The sequence below is a fragment of the Amblyomma maculatum genome, chromosome 2 (genome assembly GCF_055883805.1).
Source record: "Amblyomma maculatum isolate TAMU_Amacu chromosome 2, ASM5588380v1, whole genome shotgun sequence".
Taxonomy (NCBI): Eukaryota; Metazoa; Arthropoda; class Arachnida; order Ixodida; family Ixodidae; genus Amblyomma; species Amblyomma maculatum.
The window spans coordinates 42,913,083-42,935,757 of record NC_139345.1 but is presented as its reverse complement, the minus strand read 5'-3'; the positions used below and the strand labels follow the sequence as shown (position 1 = coordinate 42,935,757).

The following is a 22,675-nucleotide window of genomic DNA, read 5'->3' as shown; positions in this document are numbered from 1 at the left end:
GAGCGCCTTGACTCTGTGATTAAGCCGCCTTCGGAGGACGAATGTAATGTGATGAGCTCTCATTAAACTTACCTGAATTGGAAGACGCAACCGACCGTCTGGTGCATTCCAAAACCCCAGGACCTGGTGGCCTTTCGGACGAACTTTACAAGACGTTTAAATATGCTTTATCTTCTGTCCCACTCCAAATTCTTGAGACCAGTATTGATGTCAGGCTTCTGCCACAGTCCTTTACCTAAAGCCACATTGTCTTAATACCAAAAACTGACGTTAAGGAAATACTCAGTTTTGTCGATGACTGCAGGCGTATGACTCTGTCTAATGGTGGTTATAAGATTCTCGCCGAAGTCCTCTCAAATCGATTACAGCCGGCAATGTCTACTTTAACTGAACTGATCCAACATGTAGCTTGAGGGGACGGTCACAACGATCTAGTATACATTGCAGTTTTTCAGTATCGCAGTGACGACCACGTGCAGTTAACACTGCTACAAATTGGCTTTACAAAGGCATTTGATCGAATGCCCCAATCGTTTCTCTCTCTCTTCCCTCTTTTAAATCGTGCAAATCTCGATTCAGTTGTTTCTACTGCGGTACGCCTTTGTTGCAAAGAATTTCCTGCACACTTGATTGTAAATGATTGTCTCTCACAACCGGTCCCCATCTAGTCCTCTGTGAAAAGAGGATGTCCGCTGTCCCCTCTCTTGTTTGCTCTATACTTGCACCCACTTTAAATAAGGGTCAGAAACAGCAGAGTAGTCAGTGATTTTCGTATTATGGGTCACGAACTGAAGGTGTTAGCTTACGCAGATGACCTCGCGTCTTTCTGCGCTGACAAGCCAATCACTGATCAGGTTATTCGCTTAACAAAAGTGCTCAGATCAATCGTTCTAAGAGTTGCGGTTTGTGGTTTGGTATATGGGGCTCGATACCTGCTGAACATGCAAGTGTGGCATGGACATCTAGGCCACCCAGGTATACCTTCGAATCCCTTGGAATACCTGTAGTGCGTATTACTAGAGGGACAGTGTGCCAACTCTTCAGCGCCACGCTCAGTGTTTTGTCTATCATGGTCTGGTCTATTTTTAGCAGGGATACCGCCTGTAGTCTCTTTCTAACGATTAAAATTTAATATTCTCTCCAAATAATTCACTGCGTAAGACTTTATATCCAGCGTTTCCACAGAGTGTTCGTTATTTTTATGTAGGATTCGTCTTTTGAATCTATCAAAAGTGATAACCTTTCCCGGCCTGTAACTGCTATCTACTCTACATATATGTCCGACAGGTAGAATCGTGCCTAATGCTTTTCCCTGACACTTTTCCCTCGATAGTACTTGTACTTATCCAAGCAAATTTATTTCATGTTTTACTGGACCTCATCCTCTCTTCTAACATTTCTGATCATCCTTCCTTATGGGCTCTCTTGTGTCTGCTGTGGTTTTTTATTATACTGATGTCTCACCAACTGGCCTACTCATTTACCCTGTTAAGATCTCTAATTACTCATTTATCCCCAGAGTTCCTGTTTTGAGCGTCAAAGAAGCGTTTGTTCAAAGATTTAGTTACTATGCTTTGCCTCCACCCATGTAGCATTTCTTGTACTCTGGTTTACCGGAACAAAGTGTACTCTAAAGAGTACGAAAAATGCCTCTCTCGTCATGCACAAAGACTTTCTTTTATGGACTACATACTGAGATTCTGCCCGTTAAAACATGGTTAGGAAAAGGGGGCATTTTTGTGTTTACGATAAATTGCCGCCTTTTCGATTCTCTAGAAACCGTTGAGCATTGTTTCGTCGATTGCAAAAACGAAGTAATGTTCTGTGATTTTATGCAATGGACATTGCAAAAAGGACTTAACACCGCATTCTGTGCTATATCTCACTGCACTACCATTTGTTGATGAGCCCTTAGATGTTTCTTTCTTTATTGGATTACACAGCCTCTGAAAAATGCGCTTGATGGACCGACATTGTGAGCCTGGTGTTTCTGCAAAACACCAACTTTATAGTATGATCGTCTTTTTGAGGGAATTGGCTGCGCAGGTCTAGTTCGAACTGAAGTGACACTCACTCCAGTTATGGGCCGTGTACGTATTGCCTCTTGTCTAGAGTTTTGTTCTGCGCATCGTGTTAAGTTGAAGCTGTTTTCGTAATAATGTGTACATAGTTCATATATACGTCATTGTTTCAGTGTAATAAATACCATGCTAAAATAACAGCATAGCTATCTCGTGCAGTTGCCAGCGAAGCTGATTTGTTCGCGCCACTGTGGGTTCAAAGCATATGCTCGGCACAGTTTGGCCATGTTTATTACATTTCTTTCTACGAGTATAACTGTCTACATACCAACACACAAATGAAACTTATTGCCAGAATGGGAGCACTAGAGCTAACGCACTAAAAATTAGGCGCGTATTATAAGCCCAGTACGGTTCTGTGTTAGAGACAGGGCATGAAGATGGAATTCTTTCAAGAAGCCAAGCAGACGAGCACAAGTCCACTTGTCTATACGTCGGCTTGCCCACTAAAGCTTCCCCTCAACCTCCAGGTGACACAAAGATAAGAAGAATAAGAATAATGTTTATTTAACATCTTGAGGATGTTGGGTGCGCCGGCAAAAAGCCAGTAGAAAGGCTTGACGAGGCCGACGCACCCTACAGAGGCATTGCAGTGGTACATAGCATAATATCATTTTTAGAAACAAGAACAAACATAAAACAATCGATTTTTTATTATTTATACATTCGTTCATACTGTTTATTTAATTCATGCGGGAGAGTGTAGCTCGGCATTTGGTAACCATAATTTGTTCGGATCTTAGGTACAAGCCATTTGGGTGTCGTTCGTGTAGCGCATATTGACTCTTTGCGTTGCAATCCTGACAGCTTTATTACCAGGCAGTTGTTATTGTGAACACCGATTTCATACCGCCGCAAGAGTAAAGTTTCGTATAATTGTGGCAAGCGGATAATTCGAAGTTCATTGAAAATTGGTTCAGTGTGTCCAAGATGTTTTGGGTGACCTCGTTGGCTACGCAGGTGGCCTGGATGTTCGTGGAAAAGTTCACGCTCCTGACGCTAGCCAAGAGCGTGATCACGCACAACTCCCGCTTCAAGGTGACGCACAACGGCCACCGCACCTGGCACCTGCACATCCACGACGTGCAGGAGAGGGACCGGGGAGCCTACATGTGCCAGATCAACACGTCGCCCATGAAGTCTCAAGTGGGATACCTCAACGTGGTCGGTGAGTGACTGTCTATCAGCTCCTGATCACTGACGGGAATACGGCGCTCTACTGTCTCGCTTTCATTGCTGGATGGTACTTTAGTATGCCGGGCACGACCAGGGCAGAGTGGGATAGGAATCGGTTGTGTTAATAGGGCCGAATAGCCCTTGAAATTATGAGTCAAGTTAGTAATATTAGTGCATTCAGGGAGCAGGCAACGCATTAAACGATGACAATCATGCTTCAGCTATTACCTGGCCAGAGGTCGTGCTCCCGAATCCCGGCCGTGATGGTCGCATAAGAAAACAAGTATCCGTGCTTTCAGCGACAATATTATGCATAAAAATTTAAAGCAATTCTCCTCACGTAATCGAGCAAGTATATTCAAAATGCGTTTAATTCCAGAGTAGTACAGAGACGACAGAGGCCTAAAAGCGTACGGACTCAGACTTAACCTAGTTCCAACTAGAGATTATATTTCCGGTCAAGCGGTGGCAAAGGGAACAAATTAGAGCTCCTTACTGGCCCTGCCGGCGGATGGCGCCAAGGGACCTGTGGAATATAATTTCGGCCACAACGCGAATATCGTAACGACATCCACTCAAGTAGTGCTGTCTCCTCGTTCATTAAGTTTCACTAAGAATGCGCGTGCGCTGCCCGGGCTGCAGGGAAGAGCATAGATTCCTTCGTGCCACGCGGTGGCCTGCCCACCATAGAACGCTTGTCGACGCGTGCACTGTTCCAGCAGCACCGCAGCATGTAATCGCCATGGGGTTACCCGAAAAAAAGTTCGTTTCGATATTGAGCTTCTTGTTCTTCTTTTAGTTCGGTGCCGTTTCTCTTTTCGGCTCGGCGCCGTGTTATTCTTTCGGTTCGCCTTCGTGTTCTCCATTCGTTTCGCTTTCGTGTTCTCCTTTCGGTTCGGCGCCGCCGTGTCCCCCATTCGTTGTGGCACCAAGGCCACCGTCGGCAAACCAACAAGAAGTAAAAACATTTCGTGCCTTATAAATTTGATATTTTACGCTTTGCGGAGCGTCAAGAGAGTAAAATAAACATTTCACGCACTTTTCTATGCCAACTTCGACCATCTTCTTCCCCAAACCCAAACAGCGGAAATAAGGTGATCGCAGCTGGCAAAAGGAACGGGTAATTGAATATATAGTAAAGAAGCCTTTGCCCTGATTTAGACATAACTAGGCGTATGTTAACAACGCCCAATGTACAGCCTAACAAGGCCTCGCTAGCAATTGTTGATGACCACAAAGCAAGCGAACAGGAAATCGCTTATTGGCATTGGCTTGTTGTCCGTTTACGTTACACAGTAAATTTGTTATAAGTATTTTGTCTGTATTTCATGTTTATTCTTGACGTCTCTTCAAAAGAATTTCTAACTAAGAATCGTCAAAAGAAAGTCATCTTTGCATATCGCATTAGCCTTCTTGAGAAGCTCGCCGCAATCATTACCCAAGCTTTTACTGGTAGGCTTGTCACTGACTCAAAAACAGCAGATTAAAATTAAAAACTAAACGTAGCAGGAAGCACACGCCTTAAGTATCACTATGCGTGCTGGCTCGCATTGTACAAGGCAGTTTTATACTTTGTTTGTGTTAAATGTGATTGCTTGACCCCCTTTAATAACACAAGCCAACTCCATGGCCACTGACTCACTGAGAAGAAGATAGCAAATAATTATACTAGTATCGGGACTGATTATTAAGGTTCCTTATATCATAATTTCCTTTTTAGACTAATATTCTGGCGAAGAGCACTGCCGCTGATTGAAAACCAGAGGTCATAACGGGATTAACAAGTGATACGACCAGTGTTTACTGTGGGTAAAGTGTCCACGCCTCTTTGTGTGCAACCAAAACAACTGCATGTTTGCATATATTGCTCTGCATATCGTATTGTTTGCCCTTAGTAATCCGTTGTAGAACAGCCTGTGGAGAACATTGATACCTGAACAGATCTTTGACAGGTTACATGTGCAGTAAACGGTCTAAATTGTCGCAAGGTTGGAATACGGTTTGCTTCGTGTTCAGAGCATAGCGCTTTCAATATTCAAGCCAAAGATGGCCTCAATTTTTCTTGTCTTTCTTGCTGCCATTATTATGCTCTGGCCGCAACCTTGAGGACTTGCAGTACTGGTAAAATCAAAACCAGTACTATTAAGATCGAAACACTATCTGCAGTGCCACCGAAGATCGACAACAACCTGACCAGCGACAGCACAGAAGTCGCCGAGGGCAGTGACGTGGCGCTACGCTGCGTTGCACGTGGAACGCCGGAACCGGAAATCACTTGGCGCAGAGAGGACGCCCAGGACATCACTCACGACGCTCGCACGAAAGGTCAGCGACGTGCTGTGGCGGTCCGATGGCATATGTCTGACCCAGTAGCTGCAATGTTTTTTTTGTTGTTGTTGTTGTTGTTGTTGTTGTTGTTGTTGTTGTTGTTGTTGATGTTGTTGTTGTTGTTGTTGTTGTTGTTGTTGTTGTTGTTGTTGTTGTTGTTGTTGTTGTTGTTGTTGTTGTTTTTTTTTTTTTTTTTTTTTTATTGAACTTTCATGTGAACACGCTCTGTCCACGAAGCCTGCCCACGGCACTCATGAACCAAGAAATTCTTTAGCATTCAAATATCGCAGTTAACACGTAATATCTTCTTACAGCATGCTAATTGACCACCTGGTCCGACAGTCTACTAGTTATCACAACCGCGTTGGCTCTCTCTGCCAGCCACTGCTTGCGGCCAGAGTCATCATTGAGAAAATTTATCTACCAATGTTGCTCTGAGGTGTCTGCAATAAGGTCGGCTATAGAATTGGTTGCTTTGGTTTATAGGACTCAGCGTCCCAAAGCGACGTAGGCTATGAGGGACGCTGTAGTGGAGGGCTCCGGTTAATTTCAACCACCTGCGGATCTTTAATGGGGGATAACATGGCATTGTACACTGGCGCCTTGCATTTCGCCTCATTCGAAACTCGGCTACCGCACCGGGATTGAATCCTGGTCTCCCGGCTAAGTAGTCGAGCTCCCTAACTACTGAACCCCCGCGGCGTAGAAAATATACACTGAACTGACAGGCCCAGTTCGGGCACTGCGAGACGCATAAAATTCGCATTCCAAATGATCATGGGTCATGGGCCCATGACTGTAAACACACGTTCATCATGCTAGAGTCACTTAAATGCTGTTTGCAATCACAAATTTCATATCTGCTTTTTAATCTGACCATCATGCCAGATTAATTTATGTGTAATTACCACTTCTCCGCAGCAAAGCGAGAAAAGAAGCATCTTTTTAAGTTAACTCTTCTCACAAAACTGTCTTAATTATTGGAGTGTTTATTTCTTGGTTCGTCACTTACAACGAAATTTTCACCTTCACATCGTTCATTCCGCGGTGATCCCGTGGTTTTGACATGCGCCAAATAAGCAGTATAGTGCAGTCTTCACTCCCAAAAACAATGTAAAACCCCATGCCTGCACTGACAGCGCATACGTTTTACTTCGCCATCCGGTAGAGAAAACATGATGCCGGCTAACAGAAAAAACTCGCCGGTTGCAATAATGGCAAGTGTTCTCAGCGGTTGTAGAAGGCCAGAATGCATGTCGCTATCGACTGTGCTCAATTTCTGTTTGATGACAAACTCTGGAGACAAGCTGCTTAAACCATTGACGATGACATCGGATGCTAGAGAAAGCGTTGCGCTTGGCTGCCACCTTTCCAGCAGAGTCTGCCTGCTCCTCGCGTGGCAAAGGCTGCGTGCTGCAGGCGATAAACAAGAGTACGCAACCAAATGAAAATAACAGTATTTCGCGGCATCGCCCCCTAATTAAAAAGCATCGACCCGGTTACTAAAGTGGAAACTGTCAATGAAAGTAACAATTCAAGGGAACATCTAATTACGTATTCCATTAGCGATGTGAAAGCACTAGAAGCTGTTGATTTCTTTGCATCAAATTTTGTGCATTCTTTCGTTGTTGATACTGCGGAAACTTGCACGTTTGTCTGCACGTTATCAGATATCTTTTCGGGTAATTTGGCTAGTCGTTAGATGTTCCCTAGAAGGTGTTCACCCCTGGCGACTCGGATGCAATGAAGATACATCAGAAACATATAGTTGTCACTTCCGGCCTAGTGAAGCCACTTTCATTCCTGGAAATTTTGTGACCGACGCAGTGTCTTTTATTATTCGATTCGTCATTTAATGCTGTTGCATTAAAACGAGTGTGGTCAACAGCGCGTGCTAGCTCACAACGTTCATCAGTTAGGGGCCTGAGCGGCGCTGCTTGGATGCCGTTGATTAATCAGGGACATCAATCGAAGTATCCTATAAGACCTAAAATAACAGCGTAGAAACTTTTCACCAATCCGCAGCAACAGATGGTATACACGCTTACACGTAGTCCCTTGTTATATGCCCTAACGCGAAGCCGGACGCTGTGGTGTCGGCAGTGAGTTCACTATTGGTCTCCTATGCGCACCCTGGTGAGCCATCCGGCCCCTCATGCGCATCTTGAGCAGACAGCGATACTGAGGGTGCGTTGAGGGAGCAATTATCGGTGTCGTAGAGTCAAAAGTTGACGTGGCTTCTCCGCCACTGGGAGCTTCAAAGCCATCATCCAGGTCATCCCCTACACAGCAGGGCTGTAGGCAAAGACGTAGAGCAGGATGATTTCCAAGGTCATGTGCTCGGAGGCAGCGTACATGGAGAACTTTTCGACGATTGATTTCTTTAATTGTTCCTCAGAGCCATTGGTGCGTGGATGATCAGCAGTTGCCTCCTGAGTACTTGTTTTGCAGTAATGCAGACTTACTTATATGAAGGCCGCTATACAGGCCGATCCGCTGTGCATACTAAATTCGGGTGCAACGTGGGGAAAAAGAATGTTTTCGAAAAAAACTCAACTTCTGCTGAACTACCGGGGGACAAGACATTGGTTTCAGCATAGAGCGTCAAGTAATCGATTGCCACAGCTATACAGCTGCCGGGAAGAGCCCAGGTAAGTCATTGCGAATCTTCTGGAAAGGCGTTATTGGTGTTTCGATTTGCTTTAGAAATCACGCTGTTATTGGTGAAGTTTTCCACCGCGGTCAGACTCGACAGACTGCGTAGCATGTGACGTGGGCTGACAGACAGAGTCATCACTAATACGGTCTTGTATTTCTCAGGGCGTATGTATTCATTCCAGATAAAGTTCGCCTTGAGATGCATGCAGACGTTCGCCCGGACTGTCACACGAACAACAAGTAGGCAGGAGGTCTTTTCGATACGAAGTCCTTACAGTAGATGAGGTCCTTTAGCTAGCAGAAAAATGACAATCCGCACTTGAATGTGGCTAGAGTCGAAGATGCCTTGCCTTTCATATACTCAATGAATCGTACACTGAGTGCTGCTAAGCTAAAGTGGTACTGAGTAGCCCCGGCAAGGCGTTGTCATCGACCCTTTACCTACAGCTCCGCTAGAGTGGCGCAGTGATTAGGGCGCTGGCATACTGCGCCCAAGGACGCGGGATCGAATCCCGGCCTCGGCAGCACCTTTTCGGTGGAGGCGAAAAGCAAGGCGCCTTGTGCGATGTCAGTGCGCGTTAAAGAAGCCCGGGTGGTCGAAATTTCCGAATTCCTTCATTATGGCGTCTCCCATAGCCTTAGTCGCTTTGGGACGTTAAAACTTACAAACAAAACCAAATATTCATCAGTAGCTCATTAAAAGCAGTCGGTGTCAAGTCGGACGTGTAAATCTCGGTTGTGTCGAACTCTTGGAAGATCAGGCTCTGGATAGCGAGACGACACAACGGGTCGTTCAAGTAGGCAAGCCAGCACAACACTTCATGATTGCTTATAACTAAGAGTGGCCTTCTGTAGAGGTAAGATTTGAATCTTGACATGGCGACGATAATGGCGCCGCACCCTCTTCCCGCAGGTTTGAAAACAACGTGATAAGGCCGTGTGCCGACGGTCATGAACAAAGCGCAGTTTAAAAAGCGAAGCAAAAAAGAACGTTTTGCAGCAGTATGTGTGTCTTTAAATTCGAAAAGCCCTGAAGAACGGCGCTACTAATGAATTATTCGGGATTTCTCGATTCGCAGTTTCTTCGGTAAAGGGCACCTGGCTGAATATCACGAAGGTGTCCCGCCTGCACATGAATGCCTACCTGTGCATCGCCTCCAACGGCGTGCTGCCCTCTGTCAGCAAGCGGATCATCCTTGAAGTCAGCTGTGAGTACTAAATAATGGCCAAATATAAGCAAATATACCGAATGCGTCAGTTCCACAAAACACCCGCAGCATAGTTGACACGAATGAAGCCGTACTCAACTGCACAGCGCACCGTACCCATGATAACGAGGGTACGCGGTAGACAGCCACGTCGTGTCTTTCGAGACGATGGGGTTAGCATCGCCACTGAGAGAAACCTGCATGTTTCCAAAGCTACAATGGTCTTGACAGCTCGCGCAACTTGATGTAGAGTCACCAAAAAAAAAGCAGGGTGCGGTGCAGTCTGAAGGTGTGTGCGTGTGTGCGTGTGTGTGTGTGTGTGTGTGTGTGTGTGTGTGTGTGTGTGTGTGTGTGTGTGTGTGTGTGTGTGTGTGTGTGCGTGTGCGTGTGCGTGTGCGTGTGCGTGTGCGTGTGCGTGTGCGTGTGCGTGTGTGTGTGTGTGTGTGTGTGTGTGTGTGTGTGTGTGTGTGTGTGTGTGTGTGTGTGTGTGTGTGTGTGTGTGTGTGTGTGTGTGTGTGTGTGTGTGTGTGTTCAAGGATACGAAATTAGTCTTTTGAGGCCCCGCCGGAGTAGCGCAGTGGCTGCAGCGTTCGACTAATGTTCCCAATAATGCAGGATCGATCCCGGTCTAGGCGGCTTTTCGATGGAGGCGAAAAGCAAGGCGCCCATGTGCTGTGCAATGTCAGTGCACGTTACAAAACCTCCATGTGGTCGAAATTTCCGGAGTCCTCCCCTACGTCGTCTCTCATAGTCTGAGTCACTTTGGGACGTTAAACCCCTCAAACCAAACCATCAAATATTTTGGCCTAGCTTATGCAGCCGGCGGCTCAGAGACAGCATGTTTTCCAGCAACGTATACGTACGTGAATGACTATCAAGAGAGCGTTGGCGTGAGGATGGGCTGAGATATCATCGAGGTTCGCAAGCTGATTATTTTGGTAGTTCCTCTGGTTGAATCTCTACAACGCATGCATCAAAACCGGTATGCATAAGCCTAAACCTCCACATCCGCAGCATTTCGACAGCACCCATAGCGTTGCGCCACCATCGGTACATCCGGCTGACGTCTAGTTTAAACAAGTACTGTTCATTGCGTGCCTTTATTAACAAATATGCAACTTGATTGATGAAGTGTTTTTACTAAATTTATAAATCACTAACAGCTCTCGTCGGCCTCCAGTAAGGGTTCAAAGATTCGCAAATTTCTCGGGGGTCAAAACGGTGAACGAAGGTCACCAAAAGTGATGTCACTTTGCGAGTGTTTCGCCCGTTCAGCTAAGGTACATAGGGACGTCCTACTCGTGTCGTGTTTGACGTCACCTCTTGTGCACCTGCAAGAAGGCAGTGCGTCTCAGAAAACACCATTAGACGCTTCAATGCGCGTCTTGAAACTAACTTCGTCGTCAATAACGTCCGAATGTTCCTAAAGAAAATTTTCGCTTAATTAGTGCGTCAGCTATGTGCTGACAGCGAGGCCGCGAAATGTATCCCGGCCGCGGCAACCACATATCGATGGAGGTGGAATTGAATAGACGACTGTGAGCTGAGCACACGTAACAGAACCTCAGGTGTTCGCACTTCATCTAGAGTGGTCCACAACCCGTCACCTCTATCTTTACCTCAACACTTGCCGCACGATTCAGGTGTCCATCTCAAGAGTGAGACTATTGTTCCTGCTTTTTCTTATACCCGTCTTTTTTGTCACCGTCACACTACTTCAAGCAATAGGAGCCATTCGAACGCTCGGCTATGTTATATCCTCTCATGATGTTATCCTGCTCGCGTATTTTATTCCTGTGCCCCCGGATTACATTCAGGAATTTTCTACTTTTCAAGAAACCTGTCGGCCAAATTTGCCGCAAAAGTATTCTCATGTAGTGGGAGGCGATCTTAGGAACCGAAATTGTTTTCTTGTTACTTATTGTTACTTATTCTAAATTTAAGTAGTTTTCAGGCGGCTGCACAAGGAAATGACCTAGAATGAGAATTTTCGGATCCATTTGAAAAAAAAACATTCTGTGGCAGCTTAGAAAATTACGGATTCTATTATTACTACAAGTACATGAGAGAAGAAGCTTTGTTGAATCATTGGTTAGTTAGCTGGCCTCATATAAGGCTTATCGATGGATTCCGCAGTCCCATTGGCTCTTCTGACCAGAAGGATCTGCTCATTTAGCTCTAATCTGGCCAGAAGGGCCTCCCACTGATCTTTATTTAGGTATGTTGTTTGACGTTCTTTGTTTCATGATGTACACTAATATGTCATGCGCAATATGTATGTAATATGTTCTACAGGATTGGCGTTGATCCTTACCCACGGGCATATATCACTAAATGTTGTGGATTGTATCTTTAGCTTACGGCAGGAAAGCCCCCCAGTGTATCGAAAAGAAAATCAAATTTATAAATGCGCCCCGATTTACCGACGCCTCACTCCATGCAGGAAATGTTAAGAAAGCTGTATCAGTGGTGGCCGACCGCAGAGGAACAATTACCGCCAGTGTGTTGACATCCCCCAGCTCCATCACGGTAGCGAAAGTCTCCACCACATTCTATATTCAAGATGGAAGAAAATCAAAGGATGTGTTGACAATCTTAACAAATTCTCAGACAACATACAGAAAATCCCAAAAAGGAAGAAGTGGAACAAATGTACATCACCATCCTGACCACACTCGAAGAAGACTACACAGAATTTACTCAAACGATATACCTTAGGTACGGGGAGAAGAAGGGATTAAAGTGAATCTACATGAAGGTAGAGCGGTCTTATAGGATGCGCTGACTACCGGACACCCAACGCATCAACAGTGGAGAACCTACCGCACATCGAATCCAACTATACTCTGCGATGCAAACAATTATAGAGGGAATCGTATGATCTACACCACCACCACATAGAAAGCTAAAAACTTAAACGGCCATCAAGCTACAAACAGGCCCTTCCATCTAATATTACTATTAAGGCGAAAGCCTTTAATGGCTCGTGCTGTCGTGGACAAAATGTGTCCCGCTTTTGCTCTTCTCTGATTGGCCGAGGCGAGATGACGTCATAGAGGTCTCTGTCAATCACAGAGCACCACCACAGTATGCGCTAATGCGTGGCTTATATGATCATATTGCAATCAATCATCAATTACTAATTAACGACCAATTAAGTAATTCATTGATTTACTATTTGCCTACCTATTAACTAACAAATTGGTTAATGAATTCAATTAATTAATTACTAATTAGTGTCTGTTGCGTAGCAGAATGCGGCACTCAGGCTTTCGCCTTTCACTACTTTAGTCGCTAAAGTATGTTATGTTATGTTTTATGTTCTCAACACACGCCACCAAATCTCCCGTCGTACCGGACACTACGCAATAATAGCCACTTGCGGCTAAATGCGCAGTCGCGCCCATGATCTGGATCCCGAACCAGCTGGTCGGCGCCAGTTCTGACACCGACGTGACCCTGGACTGCAACCTGGAGTCGCACCCCAAGTCGGTGACCTACTGGACCCGAGGCGCAGGCCGTCTGATCCACCAGAACGCCAAGTACACGGTTGTCACCATGCAACACACCATGTACAAGGTACGCATGCAGCTCGTCATCCATCGGATCAGGGCGGACGACTACGGCGAGTACCACTGCATGGCTAAAAACACGCTCGGCGAGACCACGGGCACAGTCAGTCTTTACGGTGAGTGGTAACCAAAGGATAAAGTTTCTTATTTTTTGATTGGCGCTACGATTTACCATTCAACCTAGACTGGTCACGCAATGATGTAAGGCATATTACAACTTTATCAAACGCAACATTTATTCTGCATTAGCCTAATAAAGACAAATTTCTTTCACCGCTTACAAATTGTTCTTCTGAAGTCTGCGCGATACGTCGGTGCTGACTGCGCAGATAATTTTACAGCAAGGCGGACATTACGTACGCTATAGAAATCAATACTTACACTATTAACTAACTGGAATTAATGAACCAGGCCTTTAATTTCAAACCGTACAGGGCAAGATTATATTGCGAAACTGAAGGCCATGAGCACCGAAGGGTTACCCCTTTGTTTAATTTTCTTGACGGGCAGAGCGGTTCGAAATATCGAATGTCAAAAAAATACTCATTTAAGAGCTCATTGGGTTGGCTTTCCAACGTAGCCTTACTGCGAATAGTTTGGTCGCAAAAAAATTAACTTTTTCTACATCATCCAACAAACAAAGAGCGTTTGTAAGGCCTTCATTTTCTCAGTTTATAAGTTTTCCTTAAGATAAAAAGGAAAAATATGGTTAGTTCATTGCAGTTAAATAATCGTTTATTTATCAAACTTCACAAAGTACGTGACCATGTGAGTAGTTTTGGGCGTTTAAGCCCTATGAACCGAACGAAACAAGAAAAATTTGGAGGACGCTTAAGCTTCGCCTTCAAGAGTGGAACGCGATAGCTTTATTACATCGCAGGGGACGCTTTCCCAGCAGAAGCGCTACGGCGCAGCGATCACGTCAGAGGCGTCCGGCATCAGACGCTGCACCTAGCAGTTGCGCTGTGAGCGGAAAGAGGAGCCGCGTCGCCTAAACACCACTGGTCGAGTGACGCACGCTGGATGTTGGAAGGGGAGAAAACTTATTAAACGCAAGGGTATAGAGGCTTTACAAAAGTTAGCGCCATCTAGTGAAAGAAACAGAAACTGTGCGCGGCGGCCATGTTTTGCTCAGTCCGCCCGCGCCTCCCATCGAGTACGCTGTCAACGTGCGCCTTTGTAGAACCCGTGCATGCACCGAAAGGTGCATTGGAATGCTCACAAGCGATTGTTTCATTTTTTAACATCCCAGCAGTCGCTGTTAGCTACAAGCTCTATTCGGAATGATGCCAACATGTTGTTGCTTGCCCTTCTGCAGGCAGCGCACCGTCGCAGACGCGCACGGAATCAAGGTATACGCGTGTATGCGACCGTTCGTTTGCAGTCCTAATCGGCTTTACAAGGGTCATGTAAAGCATTACTACACGTCCCTCTGACTGGGAGCTAGCTCACAGAATGTGCTATCACCTAAAACAGCGAGGTTGTTTTGCGCGCTATGGAGCCTTGTGAACTTGAAGGATAAGCTTATGCTGCGATGGAAAACACGGGAAAAGGAGCAATCCATTTATAACGAACGCTATTGTGCAAATACGTTCTTTGAAACATTTTGTGCGCAGGTGGCATTTACCATTGTGTATTGGATTTAAGACACGGGCATGATTACCGAAACTACTTTTCACAGTCGTGCGAAATGGTAGTGCTTGGTGCAGAGAGCAATACGGTTGTCTAGTGTGCACGAGGTGCGTGTTTCACGCTGCAAAAGCAAGCGGCTGCCAAACCCGCGGCGTCTAGAAAAGCAGAAAAAGATGACATCCCACTAGTGTGTTGTAATATGCTCACGTGCAGCCCGTTTCGACCGGTCCACGTCCAGAGCGCGCAGCTCAGGTTTTATACCTGCCAGCGCGGCCGATAAAATAACGAAGCGTACGCTTCACTTTTATGTATGTTTTCGAGTCACCCGATGGTTCGCTAATTCACAGCTACCTGAAATTCACTGGAATTTTTAAATATGTCGATTTCTTGTTTATTCCTTCTGTCAGAAAGTAAACATTTGAAGCCGTAATCTCATATGAAAGCGCTGACATTGGAAGCTTCGAGGACCTCGGAGGAGGAGGAACTCGGCTGAAACGAAAAGAAATTTGAAAAGTCAACTCACATTACTGCGAAGTGTTTGTTCTTTGTGCAACTGGCTGCGTTCATAAAATCAGATTTATATTATATCATATCGTTATAGAAAAATTAGGGGGTCACTTGAGCTCCACCGTTAAAGGTATAACGCGATAGTGTCTCTCTCTCATACACACACACGCACGATGTTTTCTTTGTTCACGTGTTATATTTTAGCTCTTTTAATTATTTATTTATTTTATTTACCAAATACTGCAGGTCCTAACTGGGCCCTAGCAGGAGGGGCGAAAAGAATACAATGCAGTGAAATATGAATTCATAAAAAGTAACATACTACACACGAGTGTAGTATGTTATATGTTGTTATGTACGCTATATTTCTATGTTATGTATGTTATGTTATATTTCTATCATTTCTTTCTTATTTTTATTTTATTTGACGTTTTATATTTTTATACACCAATACGCATGTGTCAGCAACAATCGGCTTTCCATTCTGAGTAATTTGACACTTTTGAACACATTCTTCAATTATTTCAATTAATAAATTACACATTCTAAATTTTCTTCCTTAGTATCACCAAGCACTGGTTTTTCATTCTGTAACCTTTAAACCCTTACTTTCCAATTTTTCCTTTTTTTTAGTTTCTTTATTTCAGAAATTAATCAATTATTTACAAAGATTTTATTAACTCGTCATCGCCTATCGCACACCAATCAATATTCAATCACTGGAAGCACAAATTATCATGGCACTTTTTTTTTTTTTTACTCAGCCCCCGATTATTTCCGAGACTAATGCCAACTACTGCGTCGACGGCATGGGAAGGAGAGTGCTAAGCGCCAGTCCAGCTTACGTCAAATTACGCACGATTTTTTTATCATAAAATAAAATGCACCCTCGCTCATTTCACCAACCAAGTATCTTCCAGTGGGATGAGCGACGGTGATTGCGCAAACCAAGCAAACATACTCGCGATGTTCTCTCATAGGCGTTTAAGTAAACAGCAAAAGCGCACAGATAAAAAAAATCCCCATTACAGAACTCTGGATACTGTACCTGGATAGGGATGACGCTGCGGATTGCCGAGGGGCTCATACACGACTCATAGAGCAATTTGTAACTCCGCTCGGCAGCGCGGCCGGTGGGCCCCGCCACGTCTCGACTGTCAAAATACGCTTCTAGGCGTCGCTAACAGAAACCGCCAGGGACCGAAGAGAGGTCCAAGCACAGCACACTAGGTTAAAACGTGAAAAGCGCGAACAGAACGGCGAGCGCTCACGGACGGAGACGAAGCGATCGGATGAAGCGAACAAAATATGGCGGCCGGAGCGGGATCAGCGTGCCGCTCATGGTTGCCAGACGTACTTTTGTAAGCCCTCTATTGGGGCATCCTCGCACCGGTACCTGCGCGGCCCGAAGGGGAGAAGCGGGTGAGCGAAGATAGTGATCTAAAGAAAGGAAAGACGCTTGATTTTACAACCTGTGAGGGTGCACGGCGAAACGTCAGGGGCGAGTGGCGCGCCACGTGTCGGGGCAGCGCCGCACATGGAAGTTGCTTTTTATTTATGAAGTGCATGCCGGGATTTATCGCTCACGGCCAACGCCGCCGACGACACCGGCTTTTCTGCGACACGAGCTCCTTAACGCTACCGCTTTAAAATCAGCCGGTGTACAGTGCTGGAACACTGTCGCCCTGTCAGACAACAACAGTGTACAGGTAGCCCCGTGATAGCGGCGGCGTCATATCATCAAATATGGAGGTCTCCATGCTCTGGCACTGTAAAGCACCTATATGTTTGTTCATTTATAATGATTGCGAGTCCGCTGCTATCCTCCCTCATTCAGTGCCAGTCCTTGTTGCGTTTATCACTGTGCTGTTTCTGAAGATGAACGTTACATACACGCTCGCGCAGCTCGATGTCCTGTTGAAAGCGTTTCCTTGTTCTTAAATTCATAAACGGCAACTCAACAGTCACGAAGCCGTGGGAAGTAATAGCAGCAAGCAACGATCAAACTTCGTGCAAACCCTCTCCCTCTACATACATACTTCTTATTCCTCACTCATGTTGTATCCTCCTGACAGAAATCCCGGCCGGCTCCTCGCCTACATCTCATGGGACGCTGGTTACGAAAGGCGTCCGCGGAAAGCTGCTCGACGACGAGTGGAAGAACTCGCCACATTCGCGCAGCTCTGGTGAGCGTGATCGTTTTGAATTTTTACGAGCAGTTCATCCTATCTATTATATTATTACTTGAGTTTATTATTATTATTATTCATACACGAAGAATATAAAGCACGATGCAATGGAAACTTCGCAACAGATGTATCCTGCTGATAATATTCAGCAAAGCCAGGCTAGAAAGCTCGGAAAGCAACCAAAAATGAGGCAGGAGGCATCACGGAGTGTGATGGAAGTGAAAATGACAAGGATAAAAAAACAAAATACGGAAATAAAGTTTCAAACGTTGAGGAGCAGACTCGCGTTTTGAGATTCTAAGTTAAGGAAAGAAAATGTACTTGAGAAAATGTACATGTGATCCACGAAACTAATAAAAAGTGGAAAGTTAGACACCGAATTAGAGAGAGAGAGAGAGATCGTATGCAAGGCCGACCGAATGTCTTGTGGAGTTATAAGCTCGGGATGTTTTGCTGCAACAGCCCGGTCGTGGCCAACCAGAGCCTTCTTATCAACGCCTGTCAGATCGTAAAAATTCTGATTCAGGCCCTTTCCGACCACTCTCTCCTTCACTTCACAGTTCGCCAGCTTTCCATGCTTATCAAGCCCCAGGCTGGCCAAGCACATCCGTCACGCTAGACTGCGTCACGGAAGGTGTAAAAAGCATAGAGCGGCTCCGCAGTTGAATATGTCTATACGCTCGCTGACTACAGAGCGCGCACGTAGCAAATGAACAGTAAACGGCGCAACCACACTGGCTCCCTTTGGAAAAGGTATGGTATGAATAGAATTAATAATAGAAAATGAGTGGTGCTATATTAAGCAAGAAGGTACTAAAAATCACTGGTACACACATTTGGCTCGCACCAGACTTAACCAACCGAATATGGCTGCCGTCATGGGGGTAGCGCCAACGGCAGGGACATTACCGCCTCTTTAACGCTTAAGCCCTTTGCATTGCCAATCCTACCTTGCAGGTTCATCACCTAATCAGTGGCATGACCTGTACAGCAACCAGTCTGGTTCTTGGCCTCCGCTAAAGCCCGCTGTAGTGAACCTCAAAGGTGGGTTTAACGCTTCGATTCTCCATGCCGCACTTTGCTTCCGGAATTTCCTCACTTCCCACCAATTTTTTTCTCCTGGTGTACAGAACTACAGTTGTCTTCTCTTGAACATTATTATTTTCATTTACTACGTATTTAAGCCTGCTGTGCCTGACTATTTTTCACTCTTTTTAAAGCAGCCTCCAACTACAGTGTTCGTGTCACCGATTTACGTCGGCAGTTGCTAACTTCCCGTTCCTCGAGATCTCAGCGTAGTCCAGTAGCATGACCACGAAGAAGTTCGAGGAGGCGAAGTTGTGAGTGGAGAAACATGCGGATGAGGGAAGGGGGAAAGGTTTGGAGGAGAGGTGGCTATCAATCAGTGTCATGCACGTGTAAGCACGCGCTTTTTTTCTTCTTTTTTTTTTTTTTTTTTTGCTTTCTTTCGTTCTCTTCGCCACTGCCGAGCGTATCGTTCGCTACGAGTACATGAAGCGCTAGAATAAACCGCTTGACTAATAAAATGGGGTGTGGCTGGTGCAAAGGTTTTCTTATTTATTTAGGAATATTGCAGGCGGCTAATACTGTTCAGGCAAGAGTGCTTTATAGTGCATAAAGAATACTCTTCCAATTTTTCATGCCTGAACATTCGATAGCGCAGGAAGGGAAAGAGGGAACATGGCCTCTGAAAGTTTGTCGCCATCGAAAAGTACGGTGGTATTATTGCAGAGTGACTTAACTTCTACCTAATTGGTGGTGAAAAAGCATATTTATCACATGGCAGCCAGTTTTGTAATTGTACAATAAGTAAAGAAAATTTCCCCTCGTAATTTGTAGCCGAACATTCAAGGGTTCTAATTTTAGCTTGTATAACGTGTCAGTGACGGAATAAGGCATCAGATAATATGGAGGGAAAAAAACATTCTGGCAGCGAGAATCTTAACGACCTTCATAACGGCACGTAATTAACTAAATTAGTGTTCTATGCAATGGATCCATACTTCAGAACTAGGCGACCTAGCGAACAGTATGCTTCCACCTTGAAATCTTGACGCGCTCGTTAGCTTCCTGCGCAGAAAACAGGAGTGTAGCAGCAGCGGCAGCGGCTTAACTGTGATTAAAGCGCTGACACTTTTTTTTTTTCTTGTGATTGACAAGATCAAGTTTTTCTTTAAGTTAATTTGAATCCCGCGCCATTCACGCCATTTTTCAAATTTACACAGGTTTCCATTGACTTAGGTCTGACTTTGGATATCTTTAATGACAATATAAATTATGAAATCTTCGGGAAGCATTCGTACGACTCCACTGTCATCTATAATGCTGCTCACGTAAATAAAAAAAAAAGGGGGGGGGGGGGGGGGGGGTCAGAGCAACGAACTCTGCGGAACATCGGACAAGCTTTGCAGATCATCAGAACTGACACACGCATAATGTAATATACTGGGCGTGGTTTTCTAGATAGGCCTGAAGCCACAGAACCAGATATTTAGGTTTCATGCTTCTTGTAGGCTTTTCAGAGGTAGAATTTAAACACTAGAACTACTGTAACCGTTAGCCAGTCATTCGGTAAGTAGCTTTCATGAAGTGACGTAGTAGAAGTAACATGAAGATAATGTGACAGCACTTCGGCGTCAAGCATTTGGTATTCCGTCAGCTCCAGTTGAATAATTTTCTTTAATGTTTAGTGTGAGGCAAAAGTGTGCATTCGCTACTGATAACCAGGTCAGGTTCGATGGTTCTGACTGCCGGCTAATTTAGTCGTATGCATGCCGAGTCCGACCTGGTAAAAAACTTTGTGAATATACTACTGACTTCATTTGCAATGCTATATTAATGTTGGAGCTTGTGTGACTGTTAGTGTTTCTACACTCTTTAAGAAGCACCAGAACCTTAAAGTGGATTCCTTCAAACACTTGTTAGCATCCGTCCGTAAAATGCGTTGCGCGCACTAGCAATCTTCTTTCGCGATACTCTGATCTTTTTATTCCTCTTCCACTTCAAATGAATTATGTTGCGATTAATCCATGGCCTGTGTTGTTCTCTTTCCTTGTGCGCATATGAACGAATCATTTCGCGCATGACAGAACAGAGTCTCAAACTGGTCCCACATATGCATGACCTCTCCACCCTTTTCAATATCGCCAAAATAATACAAGCTTCCAAGAATAGATACATGGTCTGCTTCAATGAAATCATGAAATGTTTTAAATGTGCGTAAGAAATACTGGTCCCGGCGGGAGAACAACATTTGCGGCAGGCCCGAGATCATTAAATTAAGCGCAGAGTCCGCGAATAATGAGCTCTTTGTGCAGCCCAGACCGGAAGAGAGTACAAAGACAAGACGCAATTGAGTGCATATACGCGCCGCCGATGCCAAGACAAAGTCAAGTACAGACGCTAGGACTCAGCGCGTTGTAGGCGGTATTCATCCTGGGATGTTTTTATTTGTCTTTGTCAGCCGTTACTGGCATTGTACAAGTGTAAAAAGCTATGGAAAGGCGCTTTGATTACGCGTTCAAATTACAAGTTTTCACTGTGGCGAGGATAATCATACAAGATTTTTCATGTTGAGGTATGCGAACGTGTGGTGCGTGGTAGTATTACCTGCGTGGCTATAGTGACGAAAGAAGAAACCCAGCTTTGGCCTTACCCCGCATGAAGCCAACACATCAAAGCATTCAAGGCGAACATAAAAATCAGTAGGATTTCTGTCCGTTTTAATTATGAGTCAGGTTTTCAAACTAGCCTAGTTGAAATTCGTGCAGCCGAACTACGGTTTATTTGTGTAATTCTTCACAGCTTCATTCGTGTGTCGTCTTTCACTTGTCTCTGTCTATCAAGTAGCGCAGTATTCCCCAGTATTCACAGCGCCACAAGTACGAGCGTGAGCTGTTAGCGGTTAAATATGTGTATATATATATATATATATATATATATATATATATATATATATATATATATATATATATATATATATATATATATATATATATATATATATATATATATATATATATATATATATTCTTGCTGCTTCTTCGATTTCTCGTTCAAGCGACTGAGTTACACACCTTATGAAGTAACAGCCCTACGTTTCTCTGTACACTACGTTATAAGCTTCTCTCCTTCCAATTTTGCGTTTCTTTTTTTCTTTCTTTTTTCGCAGCTATTGGAAACTGCGGCGTGTGCCCGAGCATTACAAGTTCAACGCTTCCTGCCAGGCTGCTCGTGAGTGCCTTATCGCTGCTGGCAACCGCCGTCTCGTGACCACCGAAAGAATCGTTCGTGAAAGAAGATTCGTCGCATTGTTTCCCGCTGCAACGTCTCGCTGTCTCGCGCGGAGCTGCTGCCAGAACACTTGGAAACTTGCCCCTGTGCGTGATGCAGTTCGCGAATGAGCCTTAGACCAGGCTTCTCACCAAATATGCCAAAGACTTTTCACAGGCGATGTGTGTCATCCATCTGTTCTCTTCGTGCGCACCCGGTCGAGATGCACGCATTACAAGAAAATCTTTACGTCGAAAATATTCAGTGCCAGTAGCTCGCTGGAGGGAGTGTTTAATTCCCTCGACGATACTTCTCAGCATACGCTTCTTAAAACAGTTTCTTTATTGCTTCCAATTACCCCTGCTCAACACGCACCTCGTTTCACATTTATTTACCCATCACGCACTCTCACAACTTGTACCGGCTCACGTATGATGTCCGAGGAGACAAGCCACACTATTGTGTGTCGAACACAGCCATTTAAATATGCTCATTCCTAGCATATATATTTCTCGTTTCTCTCTATCACTCTAGGATGCTGTTTGATCAGCCTGATCATGGTCAAATTGGCGGGTAGTTTTTAATAAAGTTATACATGCAATGCCCGCAAGAAGCAGAACGGCACGCAGAAGGGAGACTTGCAGAAAGACTCAATCTGGGCAACTTCATGCACAACAGCCCGCGCGAGAATCACTCAGTGCATGCGTGCGAGAGAAAGAGTATAACAAAATGTGTATACCGGTAATTTACCTGAAGTAGCAAGTTGGGCTGACAAGCATGCATATTAGCGAATAATTGGAAGGCAAGCACTAATAACCGGCACGACGCTACATGACCTACAACTGAACTCTGTAATTTTAGAAAAGAAAAATCATATTTGACAAGTCCGTCGATTTCCCTGCATAAGGAAGAACACTCATCGCTGGAGAGTTTGGCCGCCCGAGATGCTCTACTTCGTTCATTCCTTCCTTTTCTTTTCGCACACACGCATGCACAACGCCTCCATACTTTCTTATAAGCGTCTCAAATTT

At 44.9% G+C, this 22,675-nt stretch overlaps 1 protein-coding gene across 1 annotated transcript; it reads left to right on the top strand.

Annotated features, from left to right (window-relative positions):
- The first annotated feature begins 3,041 nt into the window (after positions 1–3,041).
- On the top strand, positions 3,042–22,466 carry LOC146198538 (lachesin-like). The gene is made up of 7 exons (XM_084592610.1): positions 3,042–3,249; positions 5,424–5,582; positions 9,323–9,451; positions 12,849–13,139; positions 17,238–17,348; positions 18,309–18,395; positions 21,544–22,466. Exons 1-7 carry the CDS (start codon positions 3,051–3,053, stop codon positions 21,642–21,644), a joined length of 1,077 nt encoding a protein of 358 aa, XP_084448736.1. The 5' UTR covers positions 3,042–3,050; the 3' UTR covers positions 21,645–22,466.
- Positions 22,467–22,675: the final 209 nt, after the last annotated feature.

Excerpts from the sequence above, each read along its gene's own strand:
- LOC146198538 (XM_084592610.1), top strand. The coding sequence starts at position 3,051 with ATGTTCGTGGAAAAGTTCACGCTCCTGACGCTAGCCAAGAGCGTGATC. Across the intron at positions 3,250-5,423 it reads GGGATACCTCAACGTGGTCG|TGCCACCGAAGATCGACAAC; the intron begins GTGAGTGACTGT and ends CACTATCTGCAG. Across the intron at positions 17,349-18,308 it reads GCCACATTCGCGCAGCTCTG|GTTCATCACCTAATCAGTGG; the intron begins GTGAGCGTGATC and ends CCTACCTTGCAG.